The 22,980-nt window shown below is 37.6% G+C and overlaps 1 protein-coding gene across 19 annotated transcripts in view; it reads right to left on the bottom strand.

The window, feature by feature from the left end:
• The window catches only part of PROM1 (prominin 1), a 65,689-nt gene that overhangs the window by 17,079 nt on the left and 25,630 nt on the right, over nt 1-22,980 (bottom strand). For 9 of the 19 annotated variants that reach the window (XM_069793126.1, XM_069793151.1, XM_069793147.1 and 6 more), the window contains exons 4-13: nt 21,251-21,277; nt 19,506-19,711; nt 13,043-13,163; nt 9,633-9,696; nt 7,232-7,321; nt 6,536-6,559; nt 5,691-5,908; nt 5,202-5,276; nt 3,896-3,959; nt 1,939-2,098 (exon numbers count right to left, since the gene is read on the bottom strand). In XM_069793126.1, the coding sequence (XP_069649227.1) occupies nt 1,939-2,098; nt 3,896-3,959; nt 5,202-5,276; nt 5,691-5,908; nt 6,536-6,559; nt 7,232-7,321; nt 9,633-9,696; nt 13,043-13,163; nt 19,506-19,711; nt 21,251-21,277 (1,049 nt within the window). The remainder of the gene's footprint in view (nt 1-1,938; nt 2,099-3,895; nt 3,960-5,201; nt 5,277-5,690; nt 5,909-6,535; nt 6,560-7,231; nt 7,322-9,632; nt 9,697-13,042; nt 13,164-19,505; nt 19,712-21,250; nt 21,278-22,980) is intronic. The other 10 variants (XM_069793159.1, XM_069793191.1, XM_069793181.1 and 7 more) reach the window with 3 other exon arrangements.

Here is a 22,980-nt window from a genome sequence, read left to right as displayed (position 1 = left end):
TCTGTTTGAGCAACAAGTGTTAGCAATTAAAAAGTGCTCTTCCTACACTAGCATGTATTTTGGGCCAGAACATAATCACTGTTGGATTATAGACAGCTGCTACTGGAGGGCTGGGGAACAAACATCACAGGAACAAGGCATTCCCAACCCCAGTTACTGCAGGTGGACTGTACGGAAGTGTCAAAGTGCTCCAAGTGGAGAAAACAATGACTATGGGGAGGCAGATGCTCAAACAGTAATTTATTCAAGAAGCAATGGAGAAATTTATACATGTGGACTGGCCATTGGGCATGAAGTACATAATTGCTCTTACTGTAAGGCTTACTACTTTTTGCACACAGTGTGTTAGGCTTGTAATTCTAAATAACTGTATTTAAGGCTATTAAAACTTAGGCTTGCGTCTGTGCTGGAACGCTTTCAATGTATGGAGCAGTTAATGGAACTTGGTCAGGAGAAAGATCTTGGATAGGAATTGAACTTTCATTTTTATTAATTAAATCACAGAACAGTTCTATCTGCCCACTTATTTGGAGCACATCCATTTATTCACACATTTTATATATCTCATTCTAGCCTTTCACCCTCTCCCAATTCCCTCTGCTCTTCCCTTTTGTCATCACTTCTCCCAGCTTATATTTCTTAAGTCCAACTTTCCTCCTCCCTGTACCTTTGTAGAGAGAAAGCAGGAACCAGAAAAATCCAAAAAAGGAATATCGTAATGAATATGCACAGCCAATAAAGAGAAAGAAAAACATTAATGCTGAGAGGCACATTCGTAAAAGAATACTTATTAAGGACTACAAATAATGCACCTGTAATTAAGAAAGGGATGGATAGAAAATAATTTGGACACCTACAAGCTTGTTGGTTTCATCTGTACTTGAAGTACTACTAGGTCAGGTTTGACAAGAATGGCTATTTAAATGCCATGTAGATGAGATGTATTTCTCCACTTTTTTGAATCTAAATACAAGATTAACAGAGGCATACTGTAGCAGAACGAAGCAATATATTTGTTCAGTTAAATGTAATCTGAGCTTCAAAGAAAATATTGATAAATTTGTCAAATTAACGCGGACCACAATAACTGTGAGATAAGTAATGGGCTAAAGGTAAGGTTATAAGTACGGTTCTTAAAGTTCAGTCTTCTGCTCACTTTAACATTGCATTAAAGCCATTACCACACTCATTCTATAGCAGTAAAACTGATTATGACAAAAAGAAGGAAGCAATTATTGATTATAGGATCAACTGAAGTGACAAAATGTAGGAAGAATTTGATGAGCTTGAGGACTGAAATGACTAAATCTGGACAAAGTTAAATGGTATGAAATGAAAAGCTTTATGCCTCAAAATATGAGATTATTACTCAATTATAGGAGTCACACAAGTCTCAAATGGGAAGAATATGTTTTTCTCAAGGTACAATCAACTCATGCATTCACAAGGGCAAGTACTACACCAGTAGGAACAAGCACGGGTGCGCAGAGATTTACAACGTGTGAAACAGAATCCTGGCTACTCCTCCTCTGTGGTACAAAGGGTGCAATAAAAAGGGATTGGCTCCAAAGCCTCTCCAGTTCTATGCTCTTGCAACTCACCTGCAACTCAGCAAAAAGAAGACCTAAGTAAGAAGTCACCCTGGCATTGTGAAACAATCCATTCCTTTATGCATTACATCTTTGACATCTACCTATGTCTATCCTTCCTGAAAAAGACCGGAGGGCCTACAGAGTAGAAACTATCTCTTGCTCTGTAGTGGAACAGCACCCTGTTGTTGATTAGCTGCAGTTTTGGCTTCTACAAGTAATTGCCTTATAGCATCTTTGTTTCACTGTGTTCACCATTAATAGTTTAATTGCCTTTACAGAACATTAAAATGTTACAAAATATTGACAACAGGTAGCACTTCACTCCTGCCTTATTTCCTGTACATACCTGTAGAAATCGTACTGCTCCACTACTGGAAAATAATCTTGAACATACGCTTCACTCTGTGTAAGATATATTGTCAAATCTGCTAAAATCTTCTGAACAGGAAGCGTTTTTGTGAAGGTAGTGATATTTGAACCAATGGATTCCAGCACATTTTTGATATCTAAAAGAATAAGCATATTGCAGTATTACAGATTCATAGAAGAAATTTACATTCCACATATGCATTATAAAATGCTATTAAGCCATTTGCCACATGTAACAAGCAAGCCATGAAGACAAGCGTGAGGAATAGGCAAGCAGGCAACAAAAACATTGAGTGTCAAAGTAACACAATGGCATTTTAAAACGCTCACTTTATTTTTAGCATTCAGTTTAATGATGAAAGATGTAGATGTCGAGCCAGAGTTCTCTCTTTCCTTTTGTTATAATGAATGTGTCACTTTTTATCTAGCCAGCTTAAATCTTGCTTTTCATGCAATATTGCAAATGGTACCACTGAGCAAGACAATTAGCCACTAAGTTTACGAAGAAGATCAAAATCTATTTAAACTCCTTCCCTTGGGAATACAACACTTTGAAAGAAATTAGACTGCCTATACTGAGAATCTATACTAGTTCTTTTCGATCTTATTAAAAAAGACTACTTAAAATAAATTCATTCCAATTAGTTAGCAACACTCTTGAGATAAGGATCAATTAAGCCTTTTTTTCCTCAAATTATGAACAAACATGCTACACTATACTTACAGTTTAGATACACACTATTTAAATACACAAAGACATGATTAGTTCACTTATACACATTGCCTATTTGTAAAATGCAGCTTCTGTTTACTCTTCCCCTTCTTTCAACTTGGAACATACTTGAAACAGCAGAATGTATAACTATAGGTTGCTATTTGGTAGTAGGCAACACCTTCCTTTTTCTCAAACAACAGCTGGACAAGTTTTTGGCTGTTTGTTTTGATGTTTACACTTCTAAATTCAACCAGGTACCAAAACACCCTTCTTTTATAAGTTTACAAATAAATGCAATTTTTCTAGTAAACCATTTTTTTTATTTGCTTTGTAACTCAAACTCAGTTTTTATGAAAACAAAACCCCAACAATTTATAAATAGATAAATTAAGATGGCCTGTCTGTGTTTATGCATATCAGCAGATACTGAAAATGAGTAAATCTGCACTAGACTTCCTAATAAAAAGCATAACATCAGTTTTGGAAAACTGGCTCTTTTTCAGCAAGTTCACACAGTATGCTATGCTTATATACATACTGTGTTTCATTTTGCCCAGGAGAGGGAAGAAAAAAAAAATAAGAAAAACCCCCAAACTTACAAGGAACAGCTGTTTATATATGCAGAACAGGTCCACAATGCAAGAACAAAAATTAAAACAGATTAGTATACATACACTATACTACATTTTATCAAACGTCCAGGTACTGTCGAAGAGTAACAGTGTAAAGCCCAAGTAACAAAACAATTAAGACAGACATTTAAATTATCCTTAAAGCTATGTTTACCTCCCGTTCACCATCCACTACATTTTAATACAGCAGCAGGCAGGTTCATTTTTTTTAACATCACGCTCCTAAATATGTCAGACACACTGGTCAAGGAAAATCAGCTTTTCAACCAAATAAAGCATCAGTGTGCAGTTGGGATCCCAAGATTTCTCGTTACTTGAGCAGCTAAACGCCTAACAAATAAAATTCCTCTATAAAATACCGTATGGTCTATTTTTAGATTTAATTTTGGGTCCTCATTAAGTAACAGTTGCTTTCTATGGGGGTTTTTTGGCATCAAATTAAAAAAAAAAGTTACGTTTTACATTTCCTTTTTTAATGATCTTTAGACCAGAAAATATATTATCAATAAAAGAAAATAAAAACATCAGTAAGTGATGTAAAAACATCAAAATTAAACAATCAAAGTGAAAAGATAGTTTGTCCTCACCTGATAAAATGTTCCTGGTTTGATTCACCACTAAGTCTGGCGTATCATTAAATGCTGCATAACCCTAATAACAGAAGTTGGAAAACTTATAGTAAGTTTCTCATCGCCAAATTACTTGCAATTTTTTTCCTTTTATAGAAGGAGTAGAAGTATACACATGCTAAAACGTACGTGGTAATACTATGAAAAATACATTTTTATCCCTGCACATTAGACAAGGTCAAAGCAAAATAGGAACTCAAGTATATTACAGGTTCAGTTTGCTCTCCAGGATATTCCTTGGGGAAAAGAAAAAAAAAAATCCAAATTTAAATATACATGCATTGGTCACAATCATCTCAAACTTTATATTGCTGTTGCCTGTCAGATCTATCTCATATAGAACTGAGAACATACATGCGAAGACTCACCAAGCGAAAGGATTTACTGTGTACCAGTCAAACACCTCCTCTTTGTAAGTCTGTGCTTTCTTAACATGAAATGCATGTTACAAACAATGAAATCCAACTGCCTCTGAATACACTGCAATGCTTTCTTCAGTGAGAAGGGGAAAGAAAGGGTCTAAACCATGGGGACCAAGCTCAGTAGCTCATCTGGACAGGAAGGAGAAGCCACTGCAGTGAATGCCTGAGGTCTTACTTCCTGCAGGCCTGATCACTTCAGAAGCCGGCAGGGTCTAAGTCTCCTACACACAGCCTTTGGTTTCAGAAAGGGCCTTCTACTCCTAGCAAACATTTTCAGATTGCTAGATTTTTAAACTGCTCAAACTAAGCCATTTTCTTCTCACTGAAAATCATGGTGGTGTTTGGATAGTCTTGCAGAAATACTAATAGTAATCACATGAGGTCCATCGCACCAGATCAAATATCAAATATGCACATAAAGAATTTGAAAGATATTTCAAAATAGGTGGAATACAATACAACTAATTAGGAAAGCATGAATTTACTTTTTTTTTTTTTAGTTTGAGCCAAAAAATATAGATCATGCTAGTAGATCCCATGTTTCTGCTTTTTTGAGGATTCTTCTTTCAAGCAGACAATTAGCAATACATTTTTGACCTGTAGTATCCTGGGGATATAAAGCATACTTTATACATCATAATAAATCATAATAAAGCATATAAAATATACTTTCAAATATTAAGTCTTGGCCAAACAATGGAATAATAAGGAGAGATATCCACCATGAGACAGGATGAGGCAGGAACAAGAGTATTCTGCCTGAGAAAGCCAAGGGAAAACAAGTGATATGCAAGTATCCCAGTTTATTAATTAACAGTTTACAAGCCTGTCAAGAAACATACCTTTTGAACCAGACTAGAAAGGTCTATTTTAAGGACATCGTTAACCTTCGCAAGCTGTGAGCTCACTCCTGGCAACTAGGAAGCAAAAAGTATTCCTGAGTCACATCAAAGTAGTAGTCGTGCTAATTTACTAAGTTTTTCAAAACGTAGGAGAGAGGGTAAAGAAACTAGAAAGATAATTTGTAGTACAATCTTTCTAGCACACTCCTGAAACCTTTGCTGTACAAAAGCAAAGCTTAACCTCAGCATTTTTGGGAGGGCAGATTATTTCACTGCCCAGAGCAGCACTTTAATGTAGCTGCCTGAAACATATCTTATCCTCTTCTACACAGAAGAGGAAAACAGTGACTGGAATTACCCAGAAACACAGAATAAGGGAAGGTCACTTATCTCACAAGTGACAGCACACACTGAGCCATTAACTGCAGAGATACCACTGGGCTTATTCAAGGCAATCACACTTTAGAAGTCTGAAAAATAATATCTTACCCCACTAAAATTGGCATTGATGTTCAGTTGATTTAATGAATTCCTGATGATATTGCAAGTTGAGGCAGCCTGAGCTGCAGAGCATGCAGAATCATTGAGGGTGTTGCTTAGATGCACTTTAACATCTGTCAAGTTTGCATGAAGCCTCTCTGTTCCCTCCTGCAAAACCTCTACAGAGACACTCACATTTTCCAGTGCTTCCTTTGTTTCTCTGATGGCTGCAAGGATGTGAAGTTTTTTAAAAAAAAAACTTTAGTTAGAAACCAGTCTATAGATACAGATATGAAGAGAACGTGCACATGCGTAAATGTTATGATATTCTTAACAATACTGATTTAAATTACCCTGCCTCCTTCCCAGAAAAATCCTCTAGCACAAAATACGTATTTATTGCACATAAAAATATGTCACTCATGTTTTCCTACAAACAAATGAATGTGCTCAGGCTACTTTTATTGAGATTCTATCCACTTCCTAGATTACTCTTTTCTACCCTTTCCCTACCTCTCCTTACTCAGTGGTTTCAGTAAAGAACTTTAACACTTGGTCATGAGAAATTAAAAGAAAGCCCATATCCACAAAACAGATTTTTCAGTATTCTGTTTATAATCCAACTCACAAATTAAGTAGCTGCAAGATGAAGGGGCTGTTGCATCAGCCAAGCATTAATGAGTGTTCAACACTGTCTGGCTTTAGATTTCACCCCACTCACACCAAACAAACAAACAAAAAACCACTGAACAGGTGTTTAGTAGACAAAAAACCACACAGATACAACTAAAAATATGTAAATTACAAAAATAAAGTGCACTTCACACAACACAAGGTTTTATCGTGTTTTTTACCTTTGATAGCCCTTTCCACTTTGACTTCAAGACAAATAAGAGAAATAAAGCAAAAAAGGAGAATGATGACAAGTGAATGAGAAAGAATTAATGGGTAAAAAAAACCAAAGTAACTGAATTTCACAGATGCCTTCCCCTTTGCTCTATAAGCTGTACCTGATTCCTGAAAAAAAGCCTTGAACAGAAAAAATAATAAAGGAATATTTTCTTTAAAGGGAGACAGAACTAAGCATGAGCAATCCTAAACTCAGATGCAATGAAGAAATGATGGTTAGCACTCTCATAATAAGCTTGGCAGTGTACAGGATGAGGCCACTGCATGTTCATTCCTGGACCTGTCAAAAACTAACCTGCAAAGACCTATGCACAGCTCTTAAAGCAGAATTTTCCTAGTCTCCCTTACATTCAAAGGAAAGGAACAACAACCTGGAGCAGGGAATTTGGATTTCATCTCTCTTCGATGACTGCTAAAAATAGGTATCAACAATAGCACACAAATCTTGATTTCGTTTTTAAATGTATTTATAAGCCTTAAAATATCTGAAATCCTCACTTTAAAAGAAACATCAAGGCATGTAAAAAAATGGCAAGTTGAATCATGGTACTGCATAAAGCCATCCCATACTGTGCACTAGAAAGATGATGTCTGCTTACCATGACAACAGAACATTAATACAACAATATGTACATTTTTACCTCCTGCCATTGTCAGAGCTGCATCAAGTGCAGGACGTACTTCTTTCCCCAGCTGTTCTTGAACTCTACTTCCAAGCAAAGGTCCAACATCTGTAGTATGGAGAGATTAAAAAAAAACATTACACAGTAGTTCAATTTAAACTACCTCTTAGCATAGGTGCTATCAGACTCTTACTTAACAAAGTATACATATATTATTAAAATTTCTCCAAGGCCTGACAGTCAGAACTTAGTGACAGAAGACAATGCAGGAACACACTTCTCCTTTAGCTAGCTATAGGCCTATAAATGAAAGCAATAAATCATAACATGGCAGAGCATATTCACTAGCACTTGACCGTATTGGTAAAGACACATAACGTTTCAACAGACTCCAAAATAGCTATTTCATTGCATTTACTACTTTTTGGAAACAGATTTTTTTTTTTTTCCCCACAATCTATCTTAAAGAGGTCCAACATCAGGACAGGAATTTTGTGGCATACTCTTTCACTACATACTATGTTTTCACAGTGCATGAGAAACAAGAAAATGGATTCTTTTCCTTTCTCCTGTTCCTCATGTATCCAGCAATGCCAAGGTCACCCACAATCCAGACCTGCCAGCCATCTCTGTTGAAATCCCTTAAGTGTGTTAAGCACATGTCTCCAGTCCCTGCCCCCTCATGCAGTGCATTCAGCACTGATGCTCACAGCGCTGGCTTCATGCTTACCAATAGCTATCCCCACCTCCAAACCATCCTGTCTCACTGCCCACAAACAGAAATGAAGCTTAGTTCAGCAAGAAGACAGTCAAATGCCAAGCACAGTTTGGTGAAGTATCTTAACGTAACATATCCTTTAGGTAATCGCTGGGTCCCCTCCATTTTCAGGTCACGGTAAACAGCTTTTTGAGTTTTTTGGTCTTGATGAAATGGGAATACGGCATGGTACAGAAGCATCCATTACTGTCAGCAGTGTCATGTCTGGCTTGGGATGAGAATTTTTATAAAGCAGAAATCACTTTTCACCGTTTCCTTAGGGTGGGCAAACTGAACTCATCTACATTTCTCTCAAGGTTTATGCTACTGTTGATTCCCTTAGAATGAAATCCTTTTATCTCCAGGTGTCACACACTTAGTTCTGGTTTTAGTTATTGATGAGCACTCTCATCACAGATCGAGCTAGGTTCCTGTTAACTAACATATTAAATTGGCATTGAGAACAAATATTTAATTTGAAATTTCAGTTTGGATTACCTGGGAAGCTACAAGCTAGTACTTGAAATGCAGATGTCAATTTATTATCATTATTATTATTGGAGACCTAAAGATGACACACTTTTTTTAGACCAGAATATCCCTGCCTAGAATTAAGTAGGAAGCCTATTTAACTAGTGTACTACTACTTTTGCAAGCACGTTCAACGTGCATTAGTAGCCTCATATAGACAAGACACATTGACCTCAGGGTATGCTGAGGTGGCTGCACTAAAAGCTACCTTTAAAATATGTTTTAAACCTAGAGAGAAGCATAGATTCTGGGTACAATAAGTCAATTTATGATAAGTGGCATGCTGCCACAGTTGCATAGTTTGATCTCACCAACAATCCTGTTTAAAATAGGTTTTGGTATTTCCGTATTTCACTTCAGTCTGAAATGCAGACCTGTACAGATTTATTTACACCTGCTAATAATGCATCTTGAATTCTAATCTGCAGTGGATGTGGTTGGCCCCTTCTATTATCAGTTTTGGAAAGTGATGCTTAAATTTCAAAAAAAAAAAAAAATCAGTGGTTTGGTTGTTTCTGTGTACTAAGAGCTTTAAAAGGTGATGCCTTGTATTGTAACTGCACTGAAGGGGAAAGTGCAGCATTTGTATTTTAAGTTTCATCTCCTGCTCTTCAGCTGCTGATTCTGAAATGGCAAATACGTTAAGCAGCTTTAGAAAGAAGATAAGCTTATACCTCAACTTCTAGCTGAGTAGAGGACAAAGGTATAACAACAAAAATAAACAAATACAGAGATATCCCACTCATTGGAACCATCAAAACAGTTAGTAGCTCTATTCCTTGACATTTGGCTCCACAGTTAAAAACTGAGAAATAATATTCTAAAAAAAAGCATTAAGTATTAGTCGCTAGTGAAGTATAAAACAGAAAACAAAATATTAGCCTGACTTATTGTATAAGCAGTTTTAAAAAAGACTTTTTTTCAGGAAATAATATGCATTATACCAGCTCTGAGACATTTTATGTGAAAAGAATTTTAGGTTTTAGTCTCATTTACCACTGAGAACAGCACTTCTGCTTGAAAATCATGTTCTCATAAATAAAGTTTCACTTTGCATTATGAGCTATTTACATCATCTTATTGAAGTCTTTAAATATACATCGCTAACCCCCTTTAAATCAAAGTACTTACTATTTAGGTCAGACAGTGCTTTATCCTTAGTTGTGTTGTATTGGCTCACCAAGTAGTCAATTTGCTGAAAAGAAGATGATAAAAAACCTATTAAAATAATTGGAAAAACATAACATTTTTAAATAATGAGTCAGAGTGCCACTCTGAAACAATCAAAATATTTGTGCAAACCCCCAGAATCCTGACTCTACTGTTTTCAGTTAACTTAATATTTTAAAACCTTGCTTGGCAGAACTGCACAAAATAAAAGATGTGTTTAATTGGGAAATCTACTTAATTGGAACATCTCTGAGGTAAATGATTCAGCTTAAAAGTGTTAAGTAGCAGGAACTGTGGCCTTATAAAAGCTTCAAGTCATTCAGGCCAGCAAGGTTTTGCATGTCTTCATCGCCGTTACTTGATTTTCTAGTGGCATTAGTTCCTCCTTCACAGAGAGACATGTGGCAAGTTGATGGGGTGGTAATTTTGAAGCAATTCACCAATGAGACTGGCTTGTATCTGGGCAGCCTCTCAGAACTTCTCTTGCAGGAAGGAGCTGGCTGCTCTGTCTTAATGCCAATGGTTTTCCCTACCCGCAGGTGGGTTTGGCCCAGTCACAACTTGAGCTCTACCAAGACACCGTAACAATATAAACCAGCAGCTTAGTTATCACCAGATCCTGGGTTTGGACAAAAGGCTATCAAAGACCATCTCAAGTTGTCCTGGTTTCAGCTGGGATAGAGTTAACTGTCTTCCTAGTAGCTGGTACGGTGCTATGTTTTGAGTTCAGGATGCGAAGAATGTTGATAACGCTGATGTTTTCAGTTGTTGCTAAGTAGTGTTTAGACTAAAGTCAAGGATTTTTCAGCTTCTCAAGCCCAGCCAGCGAGAAAGCTGGAGGGGCACAAGAAGTTGGCACAGGACAGAGCCAGGGCACCTGACCCAAACTGGCCAACGGTGTATTCCATACCATGGGAACTGGGAAAGGGGGGGGGGGGGGGGGGGGGGGCGGAAATCACCGCTCGGGCACTAGCTGGGTGTCAGTCGGCGGGTGGTGAGCAATTGCCCTGCGCATCATTTGTACATTCCAATCCTTTCATTATTGCTGTTGTCATTTTATTAGTGTTATCATTATCATTATTAGTTTCTTCTTTTCTGTTCTATTAAACCATTCTTATCTCAACCCACGAGTTTTACTTCTCTTCCCAATTTTCTCCCCCATCCCACCGGTTGGGGGGCAGTGAGTGAGTGGCTGTGTGGTGCTTAGTTGCTGGCTGGGGTTAAACCATGACACAAGTGGAAATCTTACTCCACTAATTTTGAAAAAATGTTAAATAACCTTCACTGATTTCTGCATGTTTAAAATAATGCATTACAAGTCCTACCCCAATTGAGTTAAAGTAATGTAAAAGTTAATACACTTGACAAATGGGTTTCCAATTTTAAACGTGACTCAGATGTGTACCAAAGTGTATCTGGCTTGCAGCCTCAAACTTTCTGTGGAGTAAAGAAAAAAAAATAACAGACAAAAAAACACGCTCAAACCAACCTATCAATCATACAGCAGTGGATGTCATTAAATGACAAAGTATGAGGCAGACCTCCTTTTTTAAAAAAGGAGAAAAAAATTGAGTGTTTCTTACCAAGAAGGCTGTAGGTATATTTTTGTTTACTTGTTTTGTCTTTGTAGGCTAACCTAAGGACTAAAACTTTGCAGGGCTACAGGTTTTGCATTGTCTCCAGCAATGTCACAGACAAAAGGCAACTCTATAACTAATAGTGTTATCACTCAATACTCATAGTCTGCAAATCTTCTATGACATGAACTCTTAACATGTGACTTCTTTTTACAAATCCTCTTATATGCTGTACACCTCATACTGATGAGTCAAGGACATCAGCTAGGATTTCAGAGCTTTATAGCCAATTAGTTGGATTCTACAATTTTTTCAAGAAGCTGAAGTCCTTCTCCTATCTTCAAGGAATTCTTACAAATGTGTGTATATGTGATACTCATGTATCTTGTCTGACAAAATAACTTAGAAGATATATCTGATGACTGCATCATTAATTGTCATCAAGTCTAAAAAAAAGAAAAATTAATAATCCTGCATAGAAGCTACAAATCTATACCTAAGTGAGACTTTGAGGAACTCCTGGCACAAGTGTTCAAGTCCTGACACTTTTAAATGAAATAATTCAGGCATTTTTATGAACTTTTTAGCTAGAGTCTATTTTTTTTTTCCTCTGTTAAGATAGTTACTTCTACGTAATAGATATTCTAGTCCAACGTTTCCTATTGTTGGCACTCAGCATGCTGTGAAGGGGAGTCTAGTGGTTTCTGATGCAACTGGATTACATCTTTCTGTGCCTTGAGTCAGCTTCAGACTGACAAAGGGCACTCCATTTCAAGAGAGAGATTGTTCGTGTGACCTCCACTTCCTGCCATATACCTCCATCACCAGACTGTCACAACACCATGCGCAAACGAATAACTGTACAGGGAACAACCCCAGACATGGAAACATTTAATGGCATCCCCCAGATGTCTCCTGTTCTCATACAGTCCTGTCAGCAGAAACACAGGCCAGAGTTACTGTGACTGGGATGCTACCATACTCGTGGATCCCACATAACTGTGTGAATTCCACCTATTTCTAACTCACCAGTCATGTGGAAGTAAAACAGATTAATTAAATTTAATTAATTAAAATTAATGAAAGCCAAGGTAATAGGACTGTTGGGACTTTTTCCTCCTAATCCATAAAGAATTGAAATTTGTACACAGGAAAGTTTCCAAGTCTTCCTTACTAACATTTCATTTTTTTTTCTTTCAGTGCAAAAAAGATATGCAGAGCACTGCTTTTGGAACTTCAAGGAAAGTTTGAAAGTAAAAAGGAGAGAATGCCTGCTCAGTATGGCACAGTATGTCACTGGTTTAAAGGAAAACCAGTCAAAACAATTCTGGAAAAGAAGTTGTTGTAGCTCAGTCCCAGAGCACATACCAGTAAGTCCAAAATACAAGGAAACAGGAAAGAGCAATAAGGAATCCAAGTTTTCATGCAAGATTTTTTTTTAAATATGTATTCCTTTTAAAACCATATTTTTCCAAATGATTCATCTTCTGCTAGCGACCTACACTAGTTCAGTAGGAGGAAAAGGGCCTACAAGCATCACCGCAGCATACTCCAGGAGTACAGCTCAAAAGTTGCTCAAAGAATGCTGATCCATCAGGGTAACATTTACTGCTGTGTGAAAATGTCTTACCTTGCGTCATTTATCCTACTTCATGAGACCGACACACAAAGAATAAACAAAATACCGCAGGTGTGATTTATATCAAACAGAAAGAAACAATTCTTTTCTGCCATACTTCTTTCTTACAGCTCTTCCCTCCCACCCCCATTCCCCATAAAGAAAAAACTCTTTACCGCTGGAGTGTCGTTGAGGAAAATTTTCAGATCTTTAAAATTACTGTTAACCAGTTTCTTTGCTCCTCGGACTTGGTTAGTTAAATGCTGGTTGGCAGCATATGCACAGAGCACTCCAACACTACAAAAAAATACAGACATTTCTTTATTACTGTAAATGCCCATTCTGACATAAAACAGAACCAAAAAATTACCACAAAAAAGTCAACGTTATTAAAATAAAGGTCTCCATAAATTTACACATTCACTTTTTCTTACTACAATTTCTTACATGCACCACAAGGCAGACTAGAGAAATGGGCCATAAGGGCCGATGTTGTACTATTAATTCAAATAAAGAAAGGAAAAAGCGATGTTAACCTAAAGTTTTCAGAAGTTATTAACATACAACTACTTATCCATTTGCACTGATACTGTCAGAAAATGTGTATAGCCTAGGTAAATTGTATGAGACTTAGAAAAGTTAGGCTCTTTTACAAGTATCATTAACCTTGACACGGCTACAAGCAAATGCTCATAAGCTAACTGTGAAAAGGAACATTTCACATTTGAAAACTTCAGCAACATTTACTCACAATGGCCCAATTTATTTACATAATTGCATAGATCTTTTAAAAGCACATGAATAGTCCCTATTAATGCTAAAATAATATATAAGCATTTCCTGATACTAAAACAAAAGGCAGAAAGTGAGCTAGACTTCCAGTCAGCACTGCTGCTGATTATTTTCTATCTGATCATTCCCCACTGTAAAATTCTAATTACAGCATGGCAGATCTGCACAAACAGTAAGTAAAAAGGCAATTATAAGTCCCATGAGAGGCTTCAAAAGCTCTCTTAGCGTACATGATCCTTATTTTTTTTGTTCAGTTTAGATATAAAATAGACTTAGACAGAAGGATGACCTTTTGCTTTTAAACATCTCACATTCACAACAGCTAACCTTTCAGACAAGCACCAGAAAAATGAAAAGTAACCACCAGAGTGGTAATAGCCTCAAAAGCAGGCTGACTACAAACCCACTTGATGGGTTAGGCACTAACTTTCTGCAGATTTAACTGGTAGACAGCACAGATCCATTTAACACAGGCATGCTACATCTCTAAAGGGCAAACACTGCCTAGAGGCTGCAGTCAGGTGCACTACAGGCAATTCCTGGATGGCACATTTGTTCAGTCTCTTACTTTGCACTGTAGTACAACAGCTCAATACTAGAGAGGCAGTACCCTGAAAGGCCATTACAGACATCCAAACAACAGGAGAAGGGAGTCACTAACACAAATGGTACTGGTACTCCTCCCAGACTGTCAAAACTTCCTGAGTTGGGGTGTCAAGAAGACCTAAATACTAGTATTTTTAAATGAGACTTAGAGAAAACCCATACCAGGCTCCCAGTGGGGCAAAATATACAAGGTAAGTATAATTCTTGCTCCAAAGAACATATGTTCAAAGGAAGCCATAATACAGCCACATAAATGAGAAATGAGATGGTAGAAAGTAAATGGGTACCTAAAATAGCATGATTTGCGTATCCTGGCAAGATAGGAGCAAACACCCTGATGATGCTCGTCTCTTCTTATCAGTGATCCAAACCCAAATGTTCATCTTTATTTTGCTTTTCCTATTTTAGCTTTCCCAAACAATGTAAAGGCTTGTTCTCCCAGTAAAACTGGTCTCAAGTACAAGACTTTTTGCTGCTCTGAAAAGTACTCTCAGTAGGAAAATTCTGATGTCAGAGCATGATACAGGGAGAGATGGCAAGACTATGTGCTACAGGTGCTGGTCTATTAGGATGGCTTCATTAACATTTTTCTCAATATCCAAAAATATTCAGAACAGGATGACAGAGACTGACATAAAGAGGTTGCTTCTCTACCCCAAATTTCACAGCTGTGTCTTCAAAACTGGCTCTTAACTACCTTCCCAGAAGTCACTAATGAACAAAGGGACACCAACATTTATCTTACTACTTATTTAACTAAGAGCAAATGGCATAGTTTTATTTCCACTATGACCAACACTTGAGCAGCCATTATCATCAGCTACCACCCATGGAATGAGAACTCAGAACGCATAAAATGCCAAGAAAATGAGTAACTTTCAGCACAAGCGGAAGTAAGTGGTTTCACTTTGGACACATGTAATACATTATTTCTTTTCACTCTACAGTGATGGTAATTGTTTTTAAATTTTTTTTTCTTTACATCAGAAGACAAACTATCTCAATCTATCAGAAAAAGTAAACATTTGTATATCACTCTGAGGTTCGGAGTTTATAACAACATCCTTGTTCTTTGGACAGCTGCATTTTTATGTCCTTTCAATGTTATGCTCACAGAGCAGAAAGGTCAACTGGAAGCTAACACAACAGTACTTTGTAAGACTTGAACACGATCATTTTTCTCTTCAGTCTCGTAAATGGAAGGAGTGGGAGGAAACAAGATAGCAGAGATGCTTTAAGCAGACAAGGCACTTGGAACAATTGTGACTACATTCTGAATGTAACTAAACAAACACACAACATGAGAGAAGAAAAATCTATTTATTACATAACTCAGCCTTGAGTCAACATTCAATAAGCAGCTACAAGGAGAAAGTCATAAAGCAGGAATAAAAAGGACATGCCTTTTCTGTAACAGATTAGAGAACTGTTTAAACAGTCTCTTCTCTTCAGGAGTCAGGTATTCCACACCCAATTTCTTGTCAGGTTTCACAGACTAATATAGATGTTACTAATCCAGTTGCGGGGAGGTGGGGGGCAAGCTTTGCCTTTAGCTGTGCTTGCAAAACATTTCAAGTCACAGGATAGAAACCCTGTACAGATTTACATACTGGAAAAATGTCACCTTCCTCACTACTAGCTAATGAATTTAAGAAAATAATGGGCTAGAGATTTCTGTACCAACTTTTCCACCAATTCTTTCAGATAATGTTGATTCCCAGGTTCTGAACAACATGCACTACCAATCTCACAAAGCCAAGAGGACTTCTATGAAGTCTGCATGAGGTACTTGCCAAGACACAAGTATCATTACCTTCCTTCAGACGTGGCTTTCCCTCACTTCATACATAATAACATCCACAACTCAAGAAAGAACTTTCAACACAAGCTCTCTTGGAAGGACAGAAAACTGATGATGTGTTTTTCTATCCAATATCCAGGACACTTTCTATCACCAGGATTAAATTTGGTATTGCAATGTACACTTTCTTAAAAATCAGATGTCCCTACCTTGCCTTTAAAATGTACAGGAATTAATGAAATTACATTTCTTTCCCAGAGAAAACATGTGTTTGCCTAAGCTTGCAGATGACTAGGAAATAAGATGTAATAGCAGGTCTCTATCTCTAAACTCTCAGTTAACCTTTGAAGAAAAGCACATAATTGTCCATTGTCCATTGATAAATTTGGAATATCAAACCTACTTGGCTATCTATTTGATAGATTATTTCTACATCCTGTGCTCTTTAGCAACAGAATCCTACTTTGGAGGACAACATTCACGTATAAAAACTGTGAATTACCAAAACCACTGCATATATTTTTGGCTCAATCTACCAAAAGAAATATTTCAAACACAAAGTGCACATACTGGAAAATGACACACTTATGGCTTAGTTACTTTAAGATAAACAACTGTGTACATAATCACATCTTCTGACTTGTTTCTTATACCTCTCCTTTAGGAAACCATACTTCCCACATAGACCCCACCTTCAGAGAGCAGATCTAGGTAGAGCTTTTGGGGTTTTTTAAGTAAAAATATAATTTATCATCTTTGTATTTCCTTTACACATCATTCCAGTAAACTTAGTATTAAAACCTCATCCTAATAACCAGAGCACTGTATCAGTGGAAAAGTGAGAATAATTAATGTTCCTCGTGATTAAAATCTACTAGCTGAAATCTTCTAAAATCTACATTAACAGCATATATATGTCAGTGTGAACTTGCATGCATGCCAACACATAGAAAAGCCACCCACATGTTTCTAGGGTTTTCATATAGTTCTTGCCTATGTAACCTATTGCAAGCTCCACATTCAGAGTCCTTCCCCTACTAATACCCTCTACCATGCATTTGACCTGTCTTTCCCAGCCAAGGAAAGACAGTTTGGACCCATCTTTCCATACCAAGGACTGAAAAAATAAAAAGTTTAATAAAAAAATAAAAAGGAAAAAGAAAAAATGGCTCAGGCTTCCTGCTCTTCAAAGTTCTGATCCTTTGCCTGAGAGAATCCCAGAATGGCTGGTATTGCTAAATGCATCTTCTGAAGCAGCACAGCGGTTGATGGAGTCTATGGTATTCCAATCACCTGGCAAGGGTTTGACTCCCAAAGGAGGCCCCCCGCATGAACTCTAAACTATACCCAAACAATGAGAGGACCCACCTTAGTGATTTCATAGCACATCTGGATGTAACCCTGTATTAGCAGAGATCATTCAAGTTTTTCTTCTTTTGGCTCTGTCTGCAAGTAGCCATAAGCATTTTACTTGCAGAGGACTGAACTCTTTTGATTATTGTCACAGCTTGTGTATTCAGCTGTGGCACAGTTCTTGAGAAGTATGATTTTGGGAAGAACAACTACAAGTAAATCTTCCACCTAAGCTGAAATAGCATGGTAACTTGGGGAAAAAGTAAAGAATAAATCCACAAGGAGACTTAGTCTGAATACAGTATAAGAAATGGAGAAGCACTTGCAAGTAAATCTCAGGCTTTCTCCAGTTTTTTTGTTAGGGCAATGGCTACTGACAAGACTGTCCTTTTGTGTTTCAGCATAGCAGTAAGCAAGCTGACATGGGCTTAAATAGATCCAGGCACAGCATCTTCTCTACCCTTGTGAAAGAAGTTCCAAGAAGGGCAAAAGAATCCTGCTTTGTACAGAGGCATACAGGAGACCTGAGCACTCAGTCAGGCTGGGGTCAGTAATATTAGCCTTGTAAAGCCCTATCTTGCCTTGCACAGCATTCACAGCATTAGAGACTTAGCCAGGGAGTCATATGAGATTATCTCCACCTGTGGAAGCCTGCAGACATAGCTCAGACCAACCCCTCCCTTAGGGTAAGCAGCTGATACTCCTGATGTCTTATAGAAAAGGAAAAAAAAGGATGAGTTAAAGAGGCAGTTTCCCTAGTCCTGGAAAGCATGTTACTAGGGTTCACTGATCTGCCAGTCATGACCTGGGAGGAAGCATTTGCCAATGCTGGGTATGCTCAATACCACAAGAATAGCTGGCAGCAAATGCCAAGTTAGAGATCAACAAGGGGAGCGACCTCTTAATTTCTCTGCTGACAGGCAACATTCCTCAGCCATTATAATCAGAACATAGCATCTAGCGCATAGCATCCTGCGACTTCGTGTAAAGATAGCTGGCAAGGTCTGTGAACTACCTTCAGTTTCGGCATGCTGAGAGTTAATTTAATAACTTACTTTCTCCAAGGCACCATTGTACTCCTGTCATCATGGCAGGGATGCACCTACCACCACCTACAATACCATTCGGGTTTCTGCTCTTCAGAATACTTAAGTGTCATGTTTGTTAGTGATGCCTGGGAGAAAAATGCATGTTCCCATACCTGGTATCAGCATGGCCTACATCTGAGCATAGGCAAGGTCTCAATTTGTCATGACAAACAGTAATAAAAAGAAAAAAAAATTATAGATCACAGTGAAGTGACAAAGTGACCTGACTGAACAGTCATGCAGCATAAATCAAAAGACTTGATTTATTTTTTTAATATAATCACAAAGTAAGGATAGTAGGCAGGTGAAAATATGAAGAAGTTAAAGGAAAATAAAAAGCCTAAAAGCAAACAATGTATTTTGAAAACATCTACAGGGAAAAGAAAAGTCTTGATTGTAGTCCCTCATCACCCATTACACATCCAGCACAGAAGAGGATTATGCTCCTAACACCAATAGTGCAAAAATTTTTCCAGCATTTTACAGTGAGTGCATGCATGGTTTAAACAACTCAGTGCCCAAAAGAAAACCCATTATTCTGAACTAGTAAGAAAATCCGGAGGACAGCATATACTGAAGAAGGTCACACAATTGCTTTTCTCACCACTGCTACACTATCAATAACAAAGCAGTATGTTTTACCTTAAGTTCTCTATGGGATGGTAATTGAACATAGGACAGTCCCTTATGTTCATAAGTTTAACATAACATTCTGCAATTGCCATTTTGAGACTGGCAAAAACTTCATTTGCCAAATGCAAGCTTAATTTTTTTTTTTGTTTCACACCTACATTCCTCTCAAGTGAGTACATAATGACTTGTGGATAGCAATGGTAGCAGCATTTTTATAATGCAGTCACATTTTCTTTTATAAGCAATAGTATTAGTCTAATAAAATAATTTCTGCACCTGTAGGCTAGTACAGTAACATTATTGTCATATGACACTGCAAAATTAGTGCTATGCCAAGCTTCATATTGTTTTCTTTATTACACTTGCCTTATTATTAAAGAAGCAACAAAAAGAAATGTTGCAAAACAGCTCCTCTGACAGTCAGCATTTTTCTTCTGTCTTTGATGCATTTCCCCACCACAGTTGTCACAGCAACGACACATACAGAAGCAAAGTCCCACAAGAGGCAGTAACAAAATAAATAGCAATCCCAAGGCTGCGGAGACTATAAAACCGATTTCATAGTAGATGGCCTGTAATTCAGACAAAAATAGTGGTAATAGCAGATATCACACAGTAACTGCAATCAATATAGAGCAAATAATTAAAAATCAAACTACAGTCTAAACCATCTACCAAGTTACTGAGGTTACGGACTTGGTATATTTTGTCAATAACTGACAACTTTTCTAACAAAAAGATACATAACATTGTAGATACTGATAGCTAATAATTATTTAGCTAGAATATTAGCTAGGTAAACTACAGGAGTGAGTGCTAAGAGAAAAATATGCTCACAAGAAACAAATGTGAATCAATGCAATCGAAATAGGTTAAAAATGAACACATTTGATTTCCCAGACCACAAATTTACTGTTTCTCACATCTGTTTCTAAAAACATTCCACAAATGTCAGCAAGGCTGACTAGATGAACACTTCATCTGGGAGGGGGGAGGAAGGCTTAGCTTTTTCTCCTTTTTAATCAGTTATGAGTAGAAAGATTCGTATGGACTGCAAAGGGAAGTACTTCACTGGATGATCGATTGCAATGGCAGAGGTTTCTCCAAACTGCTGAAGTTAAAACTGCTTAGGGACTGGAAAACATGAAGGAGTGGATTTTAAGCTCTCTCAGGTAAAGACATTTATTCTGCTGCCAAACAGCAAAGCAGCAGCAACTCAAAGGACACTTTCAAAAGCTAGGAGTGAAAGGGAACAATGCAACACAATACCTCAACTAGCTTTTACACTGGAAGCAGTGCAAGTGCCCCAGGACCAAGAAGCTGGGCCAGACAGCCCCGGCACAGCCCTACGCAAGGCGACGTGGTTTCCAGGGGACAAGCTGCGAGCTGGCCGTGCTGCTTCCCTCTGCTGCAAACACAAGGTGACAGAGCCAAAACCAGATCAGGCACGTGTCTGCACACAGAGCTAGACAGCGCGGTGTGGGCACGGCCCAGTGGTCCCTGATAAATCTCTCTTCCCCTTTCCTTTCCCAATTTTAGGAGAACTAATTCTCACACTGGTACTTTGAGTCCCCTTCTGTTTTACAAATCCACCAGCATAGGGCAACTTGGCAGTAAAAGGATGAAATTGAGGCTGCATATTGTCCTGCGAATTAAGTTACAATTTCTCACAAGCTATCAATCATGCTCCAGTTCCAGCTTTGCTGATGCCCTTCCTCACAATCCCTAATTACCAACTGATCCAAATACAGCAACCACCACCATTAGCAGAGTTGCAAATTTCTGACCTAATTACCAATTCTAGGATGAAACCTATTTTTTTATTATTGTTACTAACTGCTGGCTAAAAGCGATTATCCCTTCTGAAGAATATGAACTAGATGCTTGGAAGAAGAATTTGGCTAGATTTTGGAAAAGAATTACTGTTTTCTTTTCCAGTTAGCTGAACACTTCAGAAATTATTTGACAACATAAATTGTTTTAAAATAGGTTAGATGGAAGAACACCATTTAAAATATCATTAGAACTACTTATGGATATTTTAATAGAAGCAGTGCATACAGATATGGTTAGTTTCTTTTCAAAGCTGTACATCTACCATAAGACATTACCTGAAGAGTCAGGACAACATTTTCTGGCTGTGGAAGTCAAAACAAATGGAGAATGTGTATAATACACAGGCAGCATGCACAGAAACAAATCGTGAATAATGAACAATTAAACATGACCAAAACAATTAATGACACAAACAACAACAAAAAGTCACTACAGTAAAATAATGCATAGAAGCACCATTAAACAATTATGGAAAAATATTTACAATAAAATACATAGCAGATAATTTCTGGTTTCCTTGGTAAGTGAAAAGAATCTAGAATTTGTCCAACAAGTATTTCCATCTTAAAACAACAACACACCAGTTATTTCCACACCGAGCATCTGTTTCATATAATTCCCAACACATATCACAGAAGATGAGGCCAGAGATTGCATTACTTTGTGCTTTAGTGATTTCTTCACAAATTCCACCTGTCTCAACTGATATGATATTCTTAACTAACTTTTTCTTTTCAATGCTTATTTTATTTTGGCAGCTTCAATAGCAGCTTGGGGATCTTAACACATTACACACAAAATTCACCCTCACTTTTAACTAATTATGTAGAGGTTTATTTTAAATTATTTAAAAGTAAAAAAGGCATTCAAGAAAGACTGAAGTCTACTTGGCAGGTTCTTAACTGTTTTCTTATCTGTAATTTCAGGAAAATACTGAAAACTAAATATTCAATGACAGGAATTTCAGAAGAACCCAATTTCCTCTTTGTTTCCACAATGGAAATAGAATTTCTTGTATTTTTCACCTTCATCTCTGTATGACAAGTTCACAGCTGGTAACGCTTTCCCCTTTCTCCTAAGTGGAAAAGGGAAGCGGACAAGCTAAAAACAGCAAGACCCCTCAACCCAAAGTCTGATGTGTGAGAATCAGAAATTTTCTCAAGTTTTACGAAATTTTTTTCAGCATCACACACATCTTTATGAAACTTCTACAGTACAATATACTTAAAATGTTCAAAATCATATCTGGAACTGTATTCTTAATGGGTGGAAAACAAATGCTTACCCTCCCTTATAAATCTGGTACCAAATATGATGTTGAACGTTTTAGGCAAGCACGTCTCCCAGTAGAAGTAAAGCAATTGCAGCAGCAGTGAGCTGGCTCCCCCTGAGCAGGCACAGCAGCTGTGCTCAGCTGCTGGGCTCTCCTGGCAGATTGCTGTCCCTGACTGGGGACAGTGAGGCGTTGATGGTAAGAGTCCAGCTGGGAACACTGGGAGACACAGCACAGAAGCGGGAAGAGCCTCCTGGGTCACTAACACATTCTACAAATAGGTTAAAAAAACCAAAACAAAACAGAAAAACCCACGATGGTAAGATATGGAGGAATGACAGCAGAAATTCAACAGGATAAATGTGAAAAGCAGATTTCCTGTTCTTGCTACTGAAGGACTGTTCCCAACACTTGGTGAGCAAGTCGTCTTCTTCTGACATGGATTTACACATGGCCCATTTCTGCCCCTTTGCTTCTGTGATAGCACCATCTTTTGCCCAAATAGCAGTTTCTTCCTTGTGTTTCCTCTCTATATATATTTAAAAAGAGTAATCATACCCTTTATCAATTCTTTTCCTAAGCAAAGCAAACTCTTCTAGTCTCCTCTGAAGACCTGCATGTTTCCCAAATCACCTTAATAGACACTTTCTGAACTCATCCTAGTCTGAGTTCATTCTCCCTGAATTTGAGTCATCAGAACCACAGGCAACATTTCTAACTACTTACCCACAC

The sequence above is a fragment of the Haliaeetus albicilla genome, chromosome 1 (genome assembly GCF_947461875.1).
Source record: "Haliaeetus albicilla chromosome 1, bHalAlb1.1, whole genome shotgun sequence".
Classification (NCBI taxonomy): domain Eukaryota; kingdom Metazoa; phylum Chordata; class Aves; order Accipitriformes; family Accipitridae; genus Haliaeetus; species Haliaeetus albicilla.
Note: the sequence above shows the minus strand (reverse complement) of the source record. Positions and strands in the feature narration are given on the sequence as shown.